Source organism: Bufo bufo, chromosome 11, assembly GCF_905171765.1.
Source record: "Bufo bufo chromosome 11, aBufBuf1.1, whole genome shotgun sequence".
Taxonomy (NCBI): Eukaryota; Metazoa; Chordata; class Amphibia; order Anura; family Bufonidae; genus Bufo; species Bufo bufo.
The window spans coordinates 100023865-100041644 of NC_053399.1; the positions used below are offsets into that span (position 1 = coordinate 100023865).

Below are 17780 nucleotides of genomic sequence, written 5' to 3' on the forward strand. Positions count from 1 at the left end.
CTGTGTATCACACTTATTACTGCCCCTGTCTCTGTGTGTCACACTTATTACTGCCCCTGTCTCTGTGTCACACTTATTACTGCCCCTGTCTCTGTGTCACACTTATTACTGCCCCTGTCTCTCTGTGTCACACTTATTACTGCCCCTGTCTCTGTGTGTCACACTTATTCCTGCCCCTGTGTCACACTTATTACTGCCCCCTGTCTCTGTGTGTCACACTTATTACTGCCCCTGTCTCTGTGTGTCACACTTATTACTGCCCCCTGTCTCTGTGTGTCACACTTATTACTGCCCCCTGTCTCTGTGTGTCACACTTATTACTGCCCCCTGTCTCTGTGTGTCACACTTATTCCTGCCCCTGTCTCTGTGTCACACTTATTCCTGCCCCTGTCTGTGTGTGTCACACTTATTCCTGCCCCTGTCTGTGTGTGTCACACTTATTCCTGCCCCTGTCTCTCTGTGTCACAATTATTCCTGCCCCTGTCTCTGTGTGTCACACTTATTGCTGTCCCTGTCTGTGTGTGTCACACTTATTCCTGCCCCTGTCTCTGTGTGTCACACTTATTACTGCCCCCTGTCTCTGTGTGTCACACTTATTCCTGCCCCTGTCTCTGTGTGTCACACTTATTACTGCCCCCTGTCTCTGTGTCACACTTATTCCTGCCCCTGTCTCTCTGTGTCACACTTATTCCTGCCCCTGTCTCTCTGTGTCACACTTATTACTGCCCCTGTCTCTGTGTGTCACACTTATTCCTGTCTCTGTCTCTGTGTGTCACACTTATTCCTGCCCCTGTCTCTGTGTGTCACACTTATTCCTGCCCCTGTCTCTGTGTGTCACACTTATTACTGCCCCTGTCTCTGTGTGTCACACTTATTACTGCCCCTGTCTCTCTGTGTCACACTTATTCCTGCCCCTGTCTCTGTGTGTCACACTTATTGCTGTCCCTGTCTGTGTGTGTCACACTTATTCCTTCCCCTGTCTCTGTGTGTCACACTTATTACTGCCCCCTGTCTCTGTGTGTCACACTTATTCCTGCCCCTGTCTCTGTGTGTCACACTTATTCCTGCCCCCTGTCTCTGTGTGTCACACTTATTCCTGCCCCTGTCTCTGTGTGTCACACTTATTACTGCCCCCTGTCTCTGTGTGTCACACTTATTCCTGCCCCTGTCTCTGTGTGTCACACTTATTCCTGCCCCTGTCTGTGTGTCACACTTATTCCTGTCTCTGTGTGTCACACTTATTCCTGTCTCTGTGTGTCACACTTATTCCTGCCCCTGTCTCTGTGTGTCACACTTATTCCTGCCCCTGTCTCTGTGTGTCACACTTATTCCTGCCCCTGTCTCTGTGTGTCACACTTATTCCTGTCTCTGTGTGTCACACTTATTGCTGTCCCCTTGTCTCGTTGCTGCCCTTCCCGGTCCGGGGTGCCGCCTCTTCCCATTCTTTCCCTCATTCCTGCAGGTTTGTCCAATCCTGAGTTGTGTGTCCCGGCTGCTCCCCTCCTCCGCCTCCTCCTTCCCATCCTCCGCCTCCTCCCCCTCTTTTTTTACTTTTTGGTCACTTTTCTCCTCCTCTTCAGGTCAATATGGCGAAATCCTACGACCATCTCTTCAAGTTGCTGCTGATCGGGGACAGCGGGGTGGGGAAGACCTGTCTGATCGTCCGCTTCTCCGAGGACAGCTTCAACAGCACCTACATCTCCACCATAGGTGAGTAGTCCCTGCCCCTCCCCCGGCTGGGGGCACCCATAGAGCAGACTGTCAGCTCTGGGGGCCAGCGTGACCTGCTTCTCTGGGCTGTGTGATATGGTGTTATCTCTGGGCTGTGCTGCTGTGTTACGTTGTGTTACGTTGTGTTCCTGTCTGCATCTTGTTTCTGGGGTCTGGTATGTGCTGTCCTGGGGGGTGATGCATCCTGTGTTATCTCTGTGCTCTTGTATCCTGAGTATGTTGTAGTATTGTGTGATCGCTGTATCAGTATGTTGTGTTATATTGTGTGCGATCGCGGTATCAGTATGTTGTAGTATTGTGCGATCGCGGTATCAGTATGTTGTAGTATTGTGTGATCGCTGTATCAGTATGTTGTAGTATTGTGCGATCGCGGTATCAGTATGTTGTAGTATTGTGTGATCGCTGTATCCGTATGTTGTAGTATTGTGTGATCGCTGTATCCGTATGTTGTAGTATTGTGTGATCGCGGTATCAGTATGTTGTAGTATTGTGTGATCGCGGTATCAGTATGTTGTAGTATTGTGTGATCGCTGTATCCGTATGTTGTAGTATTGTGCGATCGCTGTATCAGTATGTTGTAGTATTGTGTGATCGCGGTATCAGTATGTTGTAGTATTGTGCGATCGCGGTATCAGTATGTTGTAGTATTGTGTGATCGCTGTATCCGTATGTTGTAGTATTGTGTGATCGCGGTATCAGTATGTTGTGTTATATTGTGTGCGATCGCGGTATCAGTATGTTGTAGTATTGTGTGATCGCTGTATCCGTATGTTGTAGTATTGTGTGCGATCGCGGTATCAGTATGTTGTAGTATTGTGCGATCGCTGTATCAGTATGTTGTAGTATTGTGTGATCGCTGTATCAGTATGTTGTAGTATTGTGCGATCGCTGTATCAGTATGTTGTAGTATTGTGCGATCGCTGTATCAGTATGTTGTAGTATTGTGTGATCGCGGTATCAGTATGTTGTAGTATTGTGCGGCGCTGTATGATGTTGTAGTATTGTGCGATCGCGGCGCTGTATGGTGTTGTAGTATTGTGCGATCGCGGTGCTGTATGGTGTTGTAGTATTGTGCGATCGCGGCGCTGTATGATGTTGTAGTATTGTGCGATCGCTGTGCTGTATGATGTTGTAGTATTGTGCGATCGCGGCGCTGTATGATGTTGTAGTATTGTGCGATCGCGGCGCTGTATGGTGTTGTAGTATTGTGCGATCGTGGCGCTGTATGATGTAGTATTGTGCGATCGCTGTGCTGTATGATGTTGTAGTATTGTGCGATCGCCGTGCTGTATGATGTTGTAGTATTGTGCGATCGCGGCGCTGTATGATGTTGTAGTATTGTGCGATCGTGGCGCTGTATGATGTTGTAGTATTGTGCGATCGCTGTGCTGTATGATGTTGTAGTATTGTGCGATCGCTGTGCTGTATGATGTTGTAGTATTGTGCGATCGCGGCGCTGTATGATGTTGTAGTATTGTGCGATCGTGGTGCTGTATGATGTTGTAGTATTGTGCGATCGCGGCGCTGTATGATGTTGTAGTATTGTGCGATCGCGGCGCTGTATGGTGTTGTAGTATTGTGCGATCGTGGTGCTGTATGATGTTGTAGTATTGTGCGATCGCGGCGCTGTATGATGTTGTAGTATTGTGCGATCGCGGCGCTGTATGATGTTGTAGTATTGTGCGATCGCGGCGCTGTATGATGTTGTAGTATTGTGCGATCGCGGTGCTGTATGATGTTGTAGTATTGTGCGATCGCGGCGCTGTATGATGTTGTAGTATTGTGCGATCGCTGTGCTGTATGATGTTGTAGTATTGTGCGATCGCTGTGCTGTATGATGTTGTAGTATTGTGCGATCGCTGTGCTGTATGATGTTGTAGTATTGTGCGATCGCGGCGCTGTATGATGTTGTAGTATTGTGCGATCGCTGTGCTGTATGATGTTGTAGTATTGTGCGATCGCTGTGCTGTATGATGTTGTAGTATTGTGCGATCGCGGCGCTGTATGATGTTGTAGTATTGTGCGATCGCGGCGCTGTATGATGTTGTAGTATTGTGCGATCGCTGTGCTGTATGATGTTGTAGTATTGTGCGATCGCTGTGCTGTATGATGTTGTAGTATTGTGCGATCGCTGTGCTGTATGATGTTGTAGTATTGTGCGATCGCGGCGCTGTATGATGTTGTAGTATTGTGCGATCGCGGCGCTGTATGATGTTGTAGTATTGTGCGATCGCGGCGCTGTATGATGTTGTAGTATTGTGCGATCGCGGCGCTGTATGATGTTGTAGTATTGTGCGATCGCGGCGCTGTATGATGTTGTAGTATTGTGCGATCGCGGCGCTGTATGATGTTGTAGTATTGTGCGATCGCGGCGCTGTATGATGTTGTAGTATTGTGCGATCGCGGTGCTGTATGATGTTGTAGTATTGTGCGATCGCGGCGCTGTATGATGTTGTAGTATTGTGCGATCGCTGTGCTGTATGATGTTGTAGTATTGTGCGATCGCTGTGCTGTATGATGTTGTAGTATTGTGCGATCGCTGTGCTGTATGATGTTGTAGTATTGTGCGATCGCGGCGCTGTATGATGTTGTAGTATTGTGCGATCGCTGTGCTGTATGATGTTGTAGTATTGTGCGATCGCTGTGCTGTATGATGTTGTAGTATTGTGCGATCGCGGCGCTGTATGATGTTGTAGTATTGTGCGATCGCGGCGCTGTATGATGTTGTAGTATTGTGCGATCGCTGTGCTGTATGATGTTGTAGTATTGTGCGATCGCTGTGCTGTATGATGTTGTAGTATTGTGCGATCGCTGTGCTGTATGATGTTGTAGTATTGTGCGATCGCGGCGCTGTATGATGTTGTAGTATTGTGCGATCGCGGTGCTGTATGATGTTGTAGTATTGTGCGATCGCCGTGCTGTATGATGTTGTAGTATTGTGCGATCGCGGTGCTGTATGATGTTGTAGTATTGTGCGATCGCCGTGCTGTATGATGTTGTAGTATTGTGCGATCGCGGTGCTGTATGATGTTGTAGTATTGTGCGATCGCGGTGCTGTATGATGTTGTAGTATTGTGCGATCGTGGCGCTGTATGATGTAGTATTGTGCGATCGCCGTGCTGTATCAGTATGTTGTAGTATTGTGCGATCGCCGTGCTGTATGATGTTGTAGTATTGTGCGATCGCGGCGCTGTATGATGTTGTAGTATTGTGCGATCGCGGTGCTGTATGATGTTGTAGTATTGTGCGATCGCGGTGCTGTATGATGTTGTAGTATTGTGCGATCGCCGTGCTGTATGATGTTGTAGTATTGTGCGATCGCGGTGCTGTATGATGTTGTAGTATTGTGCGATCGCCGTGCTGTATCAGTATGTTGTAGTATTGTGCGATCGCGGTGCTGTATGATGTTGTAGTATTGTGCGATCGCCGTGCTGTATGATGTTGTAGTATTGTGCGATCGCGGTGCTGTATGATGTTGTAGTATTGTGCGATCGCCGTGCTGTATCAGTATGTTGTAGTATTGTGCGATCGCGGTGCTGTATGATGTTGTAGTATTGTGCGATCGCGGCGCTGTATGATGTTGTAGTATTGTGCGATCGCGGCGCTGTATGATGTTGTAGTATTGTGCGATCGCTGTGCTGTATGATGTTGTAGTATTGTGCGATCGCTGTGCTGTATGATGTTGTAGTATTGTGCGATCGCTGCGCTGTATGATGTTGTAGTATTGTGCGATCGCGGCGCTGTATGATGTTGTAGTATTGTGCGATCGCGGTGCTGTATGATGTTGTAGTATTGTGCGATCGCCGTGCTGTATGATGTTGTAGTATTGTGTGATCGCGGTGCTGTATGATGTTGTAGTATTGTGCGATCGCCGTGCTGTATCAGTATGTTGTAGTATTGTGCGATCGCCGTGCTGTATGATGTTGTAGTATTGTGCGATCGCGGCGCTGTATGATGTTGTAGTATTGTGCGATCGCGGTGCTGTATGATGTTGTAGTATTGTGCGATCGCGGTGCTGTATGATGTTGTAGTATTGTGCGATCGCGGTGCTGTATGATGTTGTAGTATTGTGCGATCGCGGCGCTGTATGATGTTGTAGTATTGTGCGATCGCTGTGCTGTATGATGTTGTAGTATTGTGCGATCGCGGTGCTGTATGATGTTGTAGTATTGTGCGATCGCGGCGCTGTATGATGTTGTAGTATTGTGCGATCGCGGTGCTGTATGATGTTGTAGTATTGTGCGATCGCGGCGCTGTATGATGTTGTAGTATTGTGCGATCGCGGCGCTGTATGATGTTGTAGTATTGTGCGATCGCGGCGCTGTATGATGTTGTAGTATTGTGCGATCGCGGCGCTGTATGATGTTGTAGTATTGTGCGATCGCGGTGCTGTATGATGTTGTAGTATTGTGCGATCGCGGTGCTGTATGATGTTGTAGTATTGTGCGATCGCGGTGCTGTATGATGTTGTAGTATTGTGCGATCGCGGCGCTGTATGATGTTGTAGTATTGTGCGATCGCGGTGCTGTATGATGTTGTAGTATTGTGCGATCGCGGCGCTGTATGATGTTGTAGTATTGTGCGATCGCCGTGCTGTATGATGTTGTTCTCTAGTATATTTCTCCCCTCGCAGTTGTTAGTTGAGCTATTATTGGTATGACAGTGCGGATGTGTCTTCGGAGAGGACGTTCTGCCCGTATTGTGTCCCTCACCGGAGACGCCATCTTGGATGTCCTTATGGAGGGTCTTTTGTAGCAGTAAAGTGCTGTTCATTGATCGGATTGGCCGGTCACTGACTCCACCTACATGACGCAGCCGCCGGTCGGAGGACTTCCTCGTCCCAGTAACAAAGGCAGGAAGGCGGCTGGCTCTGATCGCTGTCACTCAGGATTCCTCGTCTTCCTTCCTGCCCCTCGTTCCCGCTCCTCGTGGTGGGGGAGGGGCGGCACTGTGGAGATCTGCACGATGACAGGGGGGAGAGGACTCGGCTTCCTGGGAGTTAGTGCCACGTCCCGCTGCCGGCCACGGGTGAAGGCGCCACTCGATCCGACGTCCTTCTGAGGTTCTCTCTCTTTCTGCACAGGAATCGATTTTAAAATCCGGACGACCGAAATCCAAGGGAAGAAAATCAAACTGCAGGTCTGGTGAGTCTGAGAAAGGATCCAAGAGGTTCTGCAGCAGCATGGCCTGAGGAGGGACGATCACTGTCCCCTCCCCCAGATCTGGGAATTAAAGGAACACTCCATTGTATAATGATTAACAAGATAACCACTCCTAGCAGTAGTACACGCCCCCTTCAGGCCCCCGACCAATCAGAAACACACGTTATAGCGGGGCGGGGCCAGACAGTGACTGGTTCCTGTAAATGACACTTTTTCCCCCTTTGTGCCAGGGACACGGCCGGGCAGGAGAGGTTCAAGACCATCACTACCGCCTACTATCGGGGGGCAATGGTGAGTACCCGCTGAGCACCCTCCGGTGTGGGGCGCCAATACTAATGCACACCCCCTGCTATGTAAATCCATGGACGGCGGATGTGAGCGAACACGTATGACCCGGTAGAGCTCAGCTCACGGGTGATACATGGAGGGCCCCCGTTCTGTAAAGAGGAGCGGCAGCATCTGACACTGTGGACCCCCATCTCCTCCTCACCGTGCTCCAATCTATCAACCAAAGGACACCGCCCTCTCCTAGGTCTCTTCCCACCTCTCTGACCGCTCCGTCAGTGTATCAGTCGCTGTCTCCTCCGTATCTCTGTCCACCATCCTACCTGTACTCTCCACAGTGCTGCACCTTCTACATCTCCTCCTCATCTCTGTCTACCATCCTACCTGTGCTCTCCACAGTGCTGCACCCCCTACATCTCCTCCTCATCTCTGTCTACCATCCTACCTGTGCTCTCCACAGTGCTGCACCTTCTACATCTCCTCCTCATCTCTGTCTACCATCCTACCTGTACTCTCCACAGTGCTGCACCCCCTACATCTCCTCCTCATCTCTGTCTACCATCCTACCTGTACTCTCCACAGTGCTGCACCCCCTACATCTCCTCCTCATCTCTGTCTACCATCCTACCTGTACTCTCCACAGTGCTGCACCCCCTACATCTCCTCCTCATCTCTGTCTACCATCCTACCTGTACTCTCCACAGTGCTGCACCTCCTACATCTCCTCCTCATCTCTGTCTACCATCCTACCTGTACTCTCCACAGTGCTGCACCTCCTACATCTCCTCCTCATCTCTGTCTACCATCCTACCTGTGCTCTCCACAGTGCTGCACCTCCTACATCTCCTCCGTATCTCTGTCTACCATCCTAACTGTACTCTCCACAGTGCTGCACCTCCTACATCTCCTCCTCATCTCTGTCTACCATCCTACCTGTGCTCTCCACAGTGCTGCACCTCCTACATCTCCTCCTCATCTCTGTCTACCATCCTACCTGTACTCTCCACAGTGCTGCACCTCCTACATCTCCTCCTCATCTCTGTCTACCATCCTACCTGTACTCTCCACAGTGCTGCACCCCTTACATCTCCTCCTCATCTCTGTCTACCATCCTACCTGTGCTCTCCACAGTGCTGCACCTCCTACATCTCCTCCTCATCTCTGTCTACCATCCTACCTGTACTCTCCACAGTGCTGCACCTCCTACATCTCCTCCTCATCTCTATCTACCATCCTACTTCTACTCTCCACAGTGCTGCACCTCCTACATCTCCTCCTCATCTCCATCTACCATCCTACCTGTGCTCTCCACAGTGCTGCACCTCCTACATCTCCTCCTCATCTCTGTCTACCATCCTACCTGTGCTCTCCACAGTGCTGCACCTCCTACATCTCCTTCTCATCTCTGTCTACCATCCTACCTGTACTCTCCACAGTGCTGCACCCCCTACATCTCCTCCTCATCTCTGTCTACCATCCTACCTGTACTCTCCACAGTGCTGCACCCCCTACATCTCCTCCTCATCTCTGTCTACCATCCTACCTGTACTCTCCACAGTGCTGCACCTCCTACATCTCCTTCTCATCTCTGTCTACCATCCTACCTGTACTCTCCACAGTGCTGCACCCCCTACATCTCCTCCTCATCTCTGTCTACCATCCTACCTGTACTCTCCACAGTGCTGCACCCCCTACATCTCCTCCTCATCTCTGTCTACCATCCTACCTGTGCTCTCCACAGTGCTGCACCTCCTACATCTCCTCCTCATCTCTGTCTACCATCCTACCTGTACTCTCCACAGTGCTGCACCTCCTACATCTCCTCCTCATCTCTGTCTACCATCCTACCTGTGCTCTCCACAGTGCTGCACCCCCTACATCTCCTCCTCATCTCTGTCTACCATCCTACCTGTGCTCTCCACAGTGCTGCACCTCCTACATCTCCTCCTCATCTCTGTCTACCATCCTACCTGTGCTCTCCACAGTGCTGCACCTCCTACATCTCCTCCTCATCTCTGTCTACCATCCTACCTGTACTCTCCACAGTGCTGCACCTCCTACATCTCCTCCTCATCTCTGTCTACCATCCTACCTGTGTTCTCCACAGTGCTGCACCCCCTACATCTCCTCCTCATCTCTGTCTACCATCCTACCTGTACTCTCCACAGTGCTGCACCTCCTACATCTCCTCCTCATCTCTGTCTACCATCCTACCTGTACTCTCCACAGTGCTGCACCTCCTACATCTCCTCCTCATCTCTGTCTACCATCCTACCTGTGCTCTCCACAGTGCTGCACCTCCTACATCTCCTCCTCATCTCTGTCCACCATCCTACCTGTCCTCTCCACAGTGCTGCACCCCCTACATCTCCTCCTCATCTCTGTCTACCATCCTACCTGTGCTCTCCACAGTGCTGCACCTCCTACATCTCCTCCTCATCTCTGTCCACCATCCTACCTGTCCTCTCCACAGTGCTGCACCTCCTACATCTCCTCCTCATCTCTGTCCACCATCCTACCTGTACTCTCCACAGTGCTGCACCCCCTACATCTCCTCCTCATCTCTGTCTACCATCCTACCTGTGCTCTCCACAGTGCTGCACCCCCTACATCTCCTCCTCATCTCTGTCTACCATCCTACCTGTACTCTCCACAGTGCTGCACCCCCTACATCTCCTCATCTCTGTCTACCATCCTACCTGTACTCTCCACAGTGCTGCACCCCCTACATCTCCTCATCTCTGTCTACCATCCTACCTGTACTCTCCACAGTGCTGCACCCCCTACATCTCCTCCTCATCTCTGTCTACCATCCTACCTGTACTCTCCACAGTGCTGCACCTCCTACATCTCCCCCTCATCTCTGTCTACCATCCTACCTGTACTCTCCACAGTGCTGCACCTCCTACATCTCCTCCTCATCTCTGTCTACCATCCTACCTGTACTCTCCACAGTGCTGCACCTCCTACATCTCCTCCTCATCTCTGTCTACCATCCTACCTGTACTCTCCACAGTGCTGCACCCCTTACATCTCCTCCTCATCTCTGTCTACCATCCTACCTGTGCTCTCCACAGTGCTGCACCTCCTACATCTCCTCCTCATCTCTGTCTACCATCCTACCTGTACTCTCCACAGTGCTGCACCTCCTACATCTCCTCCTCATCTCTATCTACCATCCTACTTCTACTCTCCACAGTGCTGCACCTCCTACATCTCCTCCTCATCTCCATCTACCATCCTACCTGTGCTCTCCACAGTGCTGCACCTCCTACATCTCCTCCTCATCTCTGTCTACCATCCTACCTGTGCTCTCCACAGTGCTGCACCTCCTACATCTCCTTCTCATCTCTGTCTACCATCCTACCTGTACTCTCCACAGTGCTGCACCCCCTACATCTCCTCCTCATCTCTGTCTACCATCCTACCTGTACTCTCCACAGTGCTGCACCCCCTACATCTCCTCCTCATCTCTGTCTACCATCCTACCTGTGCTCTCCACAGTGCTGCACCTCCTACATCTCCTCCTCATCTCTGTCTACCATCCTACCTGTACTCTCCACAGTGCTGCACCTCCTACATCTCCTCCTCATCTCTGTCTACCATCCTACCTGTGCTCTCCACAGTGCTGCACCCCCTACATCTCCTCCTCATCTCTGTCTACCATCCTACCTGTGCTCTCCACAGTGCTGCACCCCCTACATCTCCTCCTCATCTCTGTCTACCATCCTACCTGTGCTCTCCACAGTGCTGCACCTCCTACATCTCCTCCTCATCTCTGTCTACCATCCTACCTGTACTCTCCACAGTGCTGCACCTCCTACATCTCCTCCTCATCTCTGTCTACCATCCTACCTGTGTTCTCCACAGTGCTGCACCCCCTACATCTCCTCCTCATCTCTGTCTACCATCCTACCTGTACTCTCCACAGTGCTGCACCTCCTACATCTCCTCCTCATCTCTGTCTACCATCCTACCCCTGCTCTCCACAGTGCTGCACCCCTACATCTCCTCCTCATCTCTGTCTACCATCCTACCTGTACTCTCCACAGTGCTGCACCTCCTACATCTCCTCCTCATCTCTGTCTACCATCCTACCTGTGCTCTCCACAGTGCTGCACCTCCTACATCTCCTCCTCATCTCTGTCCACCATCCTACCTGTCCTCTCCACAGTGCTGCACCCCCTACATCTCCTCCTCATCTCTGTCTACCATCCTACCTGTGCTCTCCACAGTGCTGCACCTCCTACATCTCCTCCTCATCTCTGTCCACCATCCTACCTGTCCTCTCCACAGTGCTGCACCTCCTACATCTCCTCCTCATCTCTGTCCACCATCCTACCTGTACTCTCCACAGTGCTGCACCCCCTACATCTCCTCCTCATCTCTGTCTACCATCCTACCTGTGCTCTCCACAGTGCTGCACCCCCTACATCTCCTCCTCATCTCTGTCTACCATCCTACCTGTACTCTCCACAGTGCTGCACCCCCTACATCTCCTCATCTCTGTCTACCATCCTACCTGTACTCTCCACAGTGCTGCACCCCCTACATCTCCTCATCTCTGTCTACCATCCTACCTGTACTCTCCACAGTGCTGCACCCCCTACATCTCCTCCTCATCTCTGTCTACCATCCTACCTGTACTCTCCACAGTGCTGCACCTCCTACATCTCCTCCTCATCTCTGTCTACCATCCTACCTGTACTCTCCACAGTGCTGCACTCCCTACATCTCCTCCTCATCTCTGTCTACCATCCTACCTGTACTCTCCACAGTGCTGCACCCCCTACATCTCCTCCTCATCTCTGTCCACCATCCTACCTGTACTCTCCACAGTGCTGCACCCCCTACATCTCCTCCTCATCTCTGTCTACCATCCTACCTGTGCTCTCCACAGTGCTGCACCTCCTACATCTCCTCCTCATCTCTGTCTACCATACTACCTGTACTCTCCACAGTGCTGCACCTCCTACATCTCCTCCTCATCTCTGTCTACCATCCTACCTGTACTCTCCACAGTGCTGCACCTCCTACATCTCCTCCTCATCTCTGTCTACCATCCTACCTGTGCTCTCCACAGTGCTGCACCCCCTACATCTCCTCCTCATCTCTGTCTACCATCCTACCTGTACTCTCCACAGTGCTGCACCTCCTACATCTCCTCCTCATCTCTGTCTACCATCCTACCTGTACTCTCCACAGTGCTGCACCTCCTACATCTCCTCCTCATCTCTGTCTACCATCCTACCTGTGCTCTCCACAGTGCTGCACCCCCTACATCTCCTCCTCATCTCTGTCTACCATCCTACCTGTACTCTCCACAGTGCTGCACCTCCTACATCTCCTCCTCATCTCTGTCTACCATCCTACCTGTGCTCTCCACAGTGCTGCACCTCCTACATCTCCTCCTCATCTCTGTCTACCATCCTACCTGTACTCTCCACAGTGCTGCACCTCCTACATCTCCTCCTCATCTCTGTCTACCATCCTACCTGTACTCTCCACAGTGCTGCACCCCCTACATCTCCTCCTCATCTCTGTCTACCATCCTACCTGTGCTCTCCACAGTGCTGCACCTCCTACATCTCCTCCTCATCTCTGTCCACCATCCTACCTGTGCTCTCCACAGTGCTGCACCTCCTACATCTCCTCCTCATCTCTGTCTACCATCCTACCTGTACTCTCCACAGTGCTGCACCTCCTACATCTCCTCCTCATCTCTGTCTACCATCCTACCTGTACTCTCCACAGTGCTACACCCCTACATCTCCTCCTCATCTCTGTCTACCATCCTACCTGTACTCTCCACAGTGCTGCACCTCCTACATCTCCTCCTCATCTCTGTCTACCATCCTACCTGTACTCTCCACAGTGCTGCACCCCCTACATCTCCTCCTCATCTCTGTCTACCATCCTACCTGTGCTCTCCACAGTGCTGCACCTCCTACATCTCCTCCTCATCTCTGTCTACCATCCTACCTGTACTCTCCACAGTGCTGCACCTCCTACATCTCCTCCTCATCTCTGTCTACCATCCTACCTGTGCTCTCCACAGTGCTGCACCCCCTACATCTCCTCCTCATCTCTGTCCACCATCCTACCTGTACTCTCCACAGTGCTGCACCTCCTACATCTCCTCCTCATCTCTGTCTACCATCCTACCTGTACTCTCCACAGTGCTGCACCCCCTACATCTCCTCCTCATCTCTGTCTACCATCCTACCTGTACTCTCCACAGTGCTGCACCTCCTACATCTCCTCCTCATCTCTGTCTACCATCCTACCTGTACTCTCCACAGTGCTGCACCCCTACATCTCCTCCTCATCTCTGTCTACCATCCTACCTGTACTCTCCACAGTGCTGCACCCCCTACATCTCCTCCTCATCTCTGTCTACCATCCTACCTGTACTCTCCACAGTGCTGCACCTCCTACATCTCCTCCTCATCTCTGTCTACCATCCTACCTGTACTCTCCACAGTGCTGCACCTCCTACATCTCCTCCTCATCTCTGTCTACCATCCTACCTGTACTCTCCACAGTGCTGCACCTCCTACATCTCCTCCTCATCTCTGTCTACCATCCTACCTGTACTCTCCACAGTGCTGCATCCCCTACATCTCCTCCTCATCTCTGTCTACCATCCTACCTGTACTCTCCACAGTGCTGCACCCCCTACATCTCCTCCTCATCTCTGTCTACCATCCTACCTGTACTCTCCACAGTGCTGTACCCCTACATCTCCTCCTCATCTCTGTCTGCCATCCTACCTGTACTCTCCACAGTGCTGCACCCCCTACATCTCCTCCTCATCTCTGTCTACCATCCTACCTGTACTCTCCACAGTGCTGCACCCCCTACATCTCCTCCTCATCTCTGTCCACCATCCTACCTGTACTCTCCACAGTGCTGTACCCCTACATCTCCTCCTCATCTCTGTCTGCCATCCTACCTGTACTCTCCACAGTACTGCACCCCCTACATCTCCTCCCTCATCTCTGTCTACCATCCTACCTGTACTCTCCACAGTGCTGCACCCCCTACATCTCCTCCTCATCTCTGTCTACCATCCTACCCGTGCTCTTTACAGTGCTGCACCTCCTACATCTCCTCCTCATCTCTGTCTACCATCCTACCTGTACTCTCCACAGTGCTGCACCTCCTACATCTCCTCCTCATCTCTGTCTACCATCCTACCTGTACTCTCCACAGTGCTGCACCCCCTACATCTCCTCCTCATCTCTGTCTACCATCCTACCTGTACTGTCCATTCAGCTAATGATTTATGACTGACATCCACTGTAATCACAACTTCTCACTTCCGTCTCCCGAGCGGCACCACTTCTCTGGAATGCCCTACTCCAAGATCTGCAATACCCAGTCCCCATAGCTCTGTGTTCTTTTATTGTGTAAAACAACTGATTTGATACATATTACCCCGAGAGGAGTCCTGTATGAAGGAGCCCAGCACCGCATCCTCAGAATCTCCTCCTTGCTCCCTGACGTCAGAAAGCTAGAGCGCTGTAATCTCGCGCATGCGCAGTTCGTTCCCTGAGGCTGATGCCGTCACTGCGCATAAGACAATGTTTCCAGGGTCATGATGGGAGTTATAGTTTTGCAACATTGTGAGAGCCACTGGTTGGAGATAGCTGCTGTGGGGGATGGGATAATGGCCACCTACCATACATCAGTCTGTCTCTCTGTGTTTCAGGGGATAATCTTGGTCTATGACATCACTGACGAGCGATCCTACGAAAATATCCAAAACTGGATGAAGAGCATTAAAGAGGTGAGTGACCGGAGGAGCAACAGAGGGGGAGGGGCTGCAGAGGCCTGGAGGGGGAGGGGCTGCAGAGGTCCAGAAGCTAAGGGGCTGCAGGGTTTCCGGAGGGAGAGGGGCCGCGGAGGCCCGGAGGGAGAGGGGCCGCGGAGGCCCGGAGGGAGAGGGGCCGCGGAGGCCCGGAGGGAGAGGGGCCGCGGAGGCCCGGAGGGAGAGGGGCCGCTGGGTTCCAGAGGGGTAAAGCTATGTAAAGTCTGGATTGTCATAGGTCTGGTTGGTGTACGGTGTCAGAGGTGGTTATTATTGGTGGTCTTCAGTGTGTGGGGGGCCGAACTGTTCCATCTTGCTGTTCTTCCCTGCAGAACGCTGCGGCAGGAGTAGAGCGGATGCTCCTGGGGAATAAATGTGACATTGAGAGCAGACGGAAAGTCCCAAAGGAGCGCGGGGAGAAGGTGAGGGGGTGTACTGGGGGGTAAATGTCCGTGTGTGTACTGGGGGGGGGTGAATGTCCACGTGTGTACTGGGGGGTAAATGTCCGTGTGTGTCCTGTGTACTGGGGGGGGTGAATGTCCGTGTGTGTACTGGGGGGGGGTGAATGTCCATGTGTGTACTGGGGGGGGGTAAATGTCCACGTGTGTACTGGGGGGTGAATGTCCACGTGTGTACTGGGGGGGGTGAATGTCCACGTGTGTACTGGGGGGGGTGAATGTCCACGTGTGTATTGGGGGGGGTGAATGTCCACGTGTGTCCTAGGGGGGGGGGGGTGAATGTCCACGTGTGTACTGGGGGTGAATGTCCACGTGTGTCCTAGGGGGGGGGGGGTGAATGTCCACGTGTGTACTGGGGGTGAATGTCCACGTGTGTACTGGGGGGGTGAATGTCCACGTGTGTCCTCTGTTCTTGCGTGGGACGGGGGTGTCCTTCGGGGTGTGTCCTGTGGTAACCGCCTCTTCTTTTCAGCTCGCTAAAGAACACGGCATCCGCTTCTATGAGACCAGTGCTAAGTCCAGTCAGAACGTGGACGAGGTGAGTGGCCCGGTAGATGTCGGTGCCGGCTGGGGGTCCGGGGTTCTCCTTCACTAAGACGTCTTGTTCTCTCGGCAGGCGTTCAATGCACTGGCCACAGACATCCTGATGCAGATGTCCCGGAGAGCGGTGAGTGCGACCCCCAATATTCCCACCATAGACCCCCGAGTGCTTCCTGCTGACTCTTGGTTTCTTGCAGGGCCACGGGATGAGGGATCCAGTGGATTTAAAAAGTTCTTCCAAGAAAGGAGGCAACAAGTGTTCTGTGCTATAAGGATCCGCTGGAGGGAGGTCAGGCGGCCCCCCATCAGTAACAGGACGCCGCTTATCCAGACTGATATAGAACTGACGGAATTAATATGGCGCCGTCCCTGGGTCCATCCAGCGCTGGCAGGAGCCGGGGGCCCTCATTCTACTGACCCCCATGGACATTGCTTATAGGTCAAGTAATATAGGAGTAGGAAGTGTTAATACCCGAGGGAGGGGGCAGCGGCGGCGGCCATATTTGGACGTTGGCACTGAAGGCACAGCCTGGGACCCCAATCTTCTGTGGTGACCTCTTGACCTTTAGGAGATCTTAGATTTGGCGCCAATTATTGAGGGATGTGATTAGGAGCCGGGAGATGGGTGTAAGGATATGGAACGTGTAGTAGCTGGAGGCTGGGACTTGTAGTCCGCCAGAAGGATTATCTGGAGAGGGGCAGACATTCCTGCGCTGCAGACGAGGGGATTCACAAGCTGTTCAGTGCCGTCCTGTACCCCCTACGAAGCGGTGAACACGTCACGTATTTGTCCGTCGCTCCATGTACTGTATATTAGGGGCCCCACAACAGCCAATCACACACAAGAGAAATAAAGCGTGGCTCCTGATTGGCCGTTGTGGAGGCTTCCCAGTAATACTTCCAGTGGGGCCCCAGGGCCACTCTTAAGGGAGAGTGTGATTGGCGGTCTGAGCTAATAGCAGCGCTCTGGACGTAGAACCGCCGGAGCCGTCTCCTCCGATGGTGCCCCATGTAATAAACGCTGTTTTCTAACATCTGGTGTCGTCTGTGTGTCCCATATACTCAGCATGACACGGTGGGGAGGGATTTATTGCACGCACAGCGCACTTCCTGTCCATGACTTGTCGCTGGTGACAAGCGATTGGTCGGCTCTTGAAGTTGTTGGAAGCAGGAAAACGAGCGAGCGGAAGGATCTGACAGCGGCCATATTATGATATGTAGATAATGAGGTCAGAGCAGCTCCAGGACGGCCAGGTCTTGTGGGGTGTCCCTGGAACGTAGTGCTCAGTACCTACCAACAGTGATCTGAGGAAGGACCACCAGTGACAGGGTCTCATTGATATCTGTGGGTGAAGGTAAGTCCGTCTGGTCCACTGAACAGCTACTGTAGAGCATGTCCGTATCAGAAGTGGAGCAATCGAGGAAGACCTGGTCTGAGGAATCAGGTTACATCATGTGGACGGCCGGGGGTGTGCGTCACTTACCTGGGGAGGAGATGGCACCAGGTGCACTATAGGCAGAAGGCGGCAGCCTGGTCTGAGGAATCACATTACATCATGTGGACGGCCGGGGGTGTGTGCGTCACTTACCTGGGGAGGAGATGGCACCAGGTGCACTATGGGCAGAAGGTGGCCTGGTCTGAGGAATCACATTACATCATGTGGACGGCCGGGGGTGTGCGTCACTTACCTGGGGAGGAGATGGCACCAGGTGCACTATGGGCAGAAGGCGGCCTGGTCTGAGGAATCACATTACATCTCGTGGACGGCCGGGGGTGTGCGTCACTTACCT

At 52.2% G+C, this 17780-nt stretch overlaps 1 protein-coding gene across 1 annotated transcript; it reads left to right on the forward strand.

The window, feature by feature from the left end:
* Window positions 1-1383: 1383 nt before the first annotated feature.
* On the forward strand, window positions 1384-17025 carry RAB13 (RAB13, member RAS oncogene family). Its single transcript, XM_040412043.1, has 9 exons — window positions 1384-1462; window positions 1581-1710; window positions 6815-6875; window positions 7124-7184; window positions 14893-14970; window positions 15324-15413; window positions 15922-15987; window positions 16066-16116; window positions 16187-17025. Exons 2-9 carry the CDS (start codon window positions 1587-1589, stop codon window positions 16259-16261), a joined length of 606 nt encoding a protein of 201 aa, XP_040267977.1. The 5' UTR covers window positions 1384-1462; window positions 1581-1586; the 3' UTR covers window positions 16262-17025.
* Window positions 17026-17780: the final 755 nt, after the last annotated feature.

Excerpts from the sequence above, each read along its gene's own strand:
- RAB13 (XM_040412043.1), top strand. The coding sequence starts at position 1,587 with ATGGCGAAATCCTACGACCATCTCTTCAAGTTGCTGCTGATCGGGGAC. Across the intron at positions 7,185-14,892 it reads CCTACTATCGGGGGGCAATG|GGGATAATCTTGGTCTATGA; the intron begins GTGAGTACCCGC and ends TCTGTGTTTCAG. Across the intron at positions 15,988-16,065 it reads CCAGTCAGAACGTGGACGAG|GCGTTCAATGCACTGGCCAC; the intron begins GTGAGTGGCCCG and ends TTCTCTCGGCAG.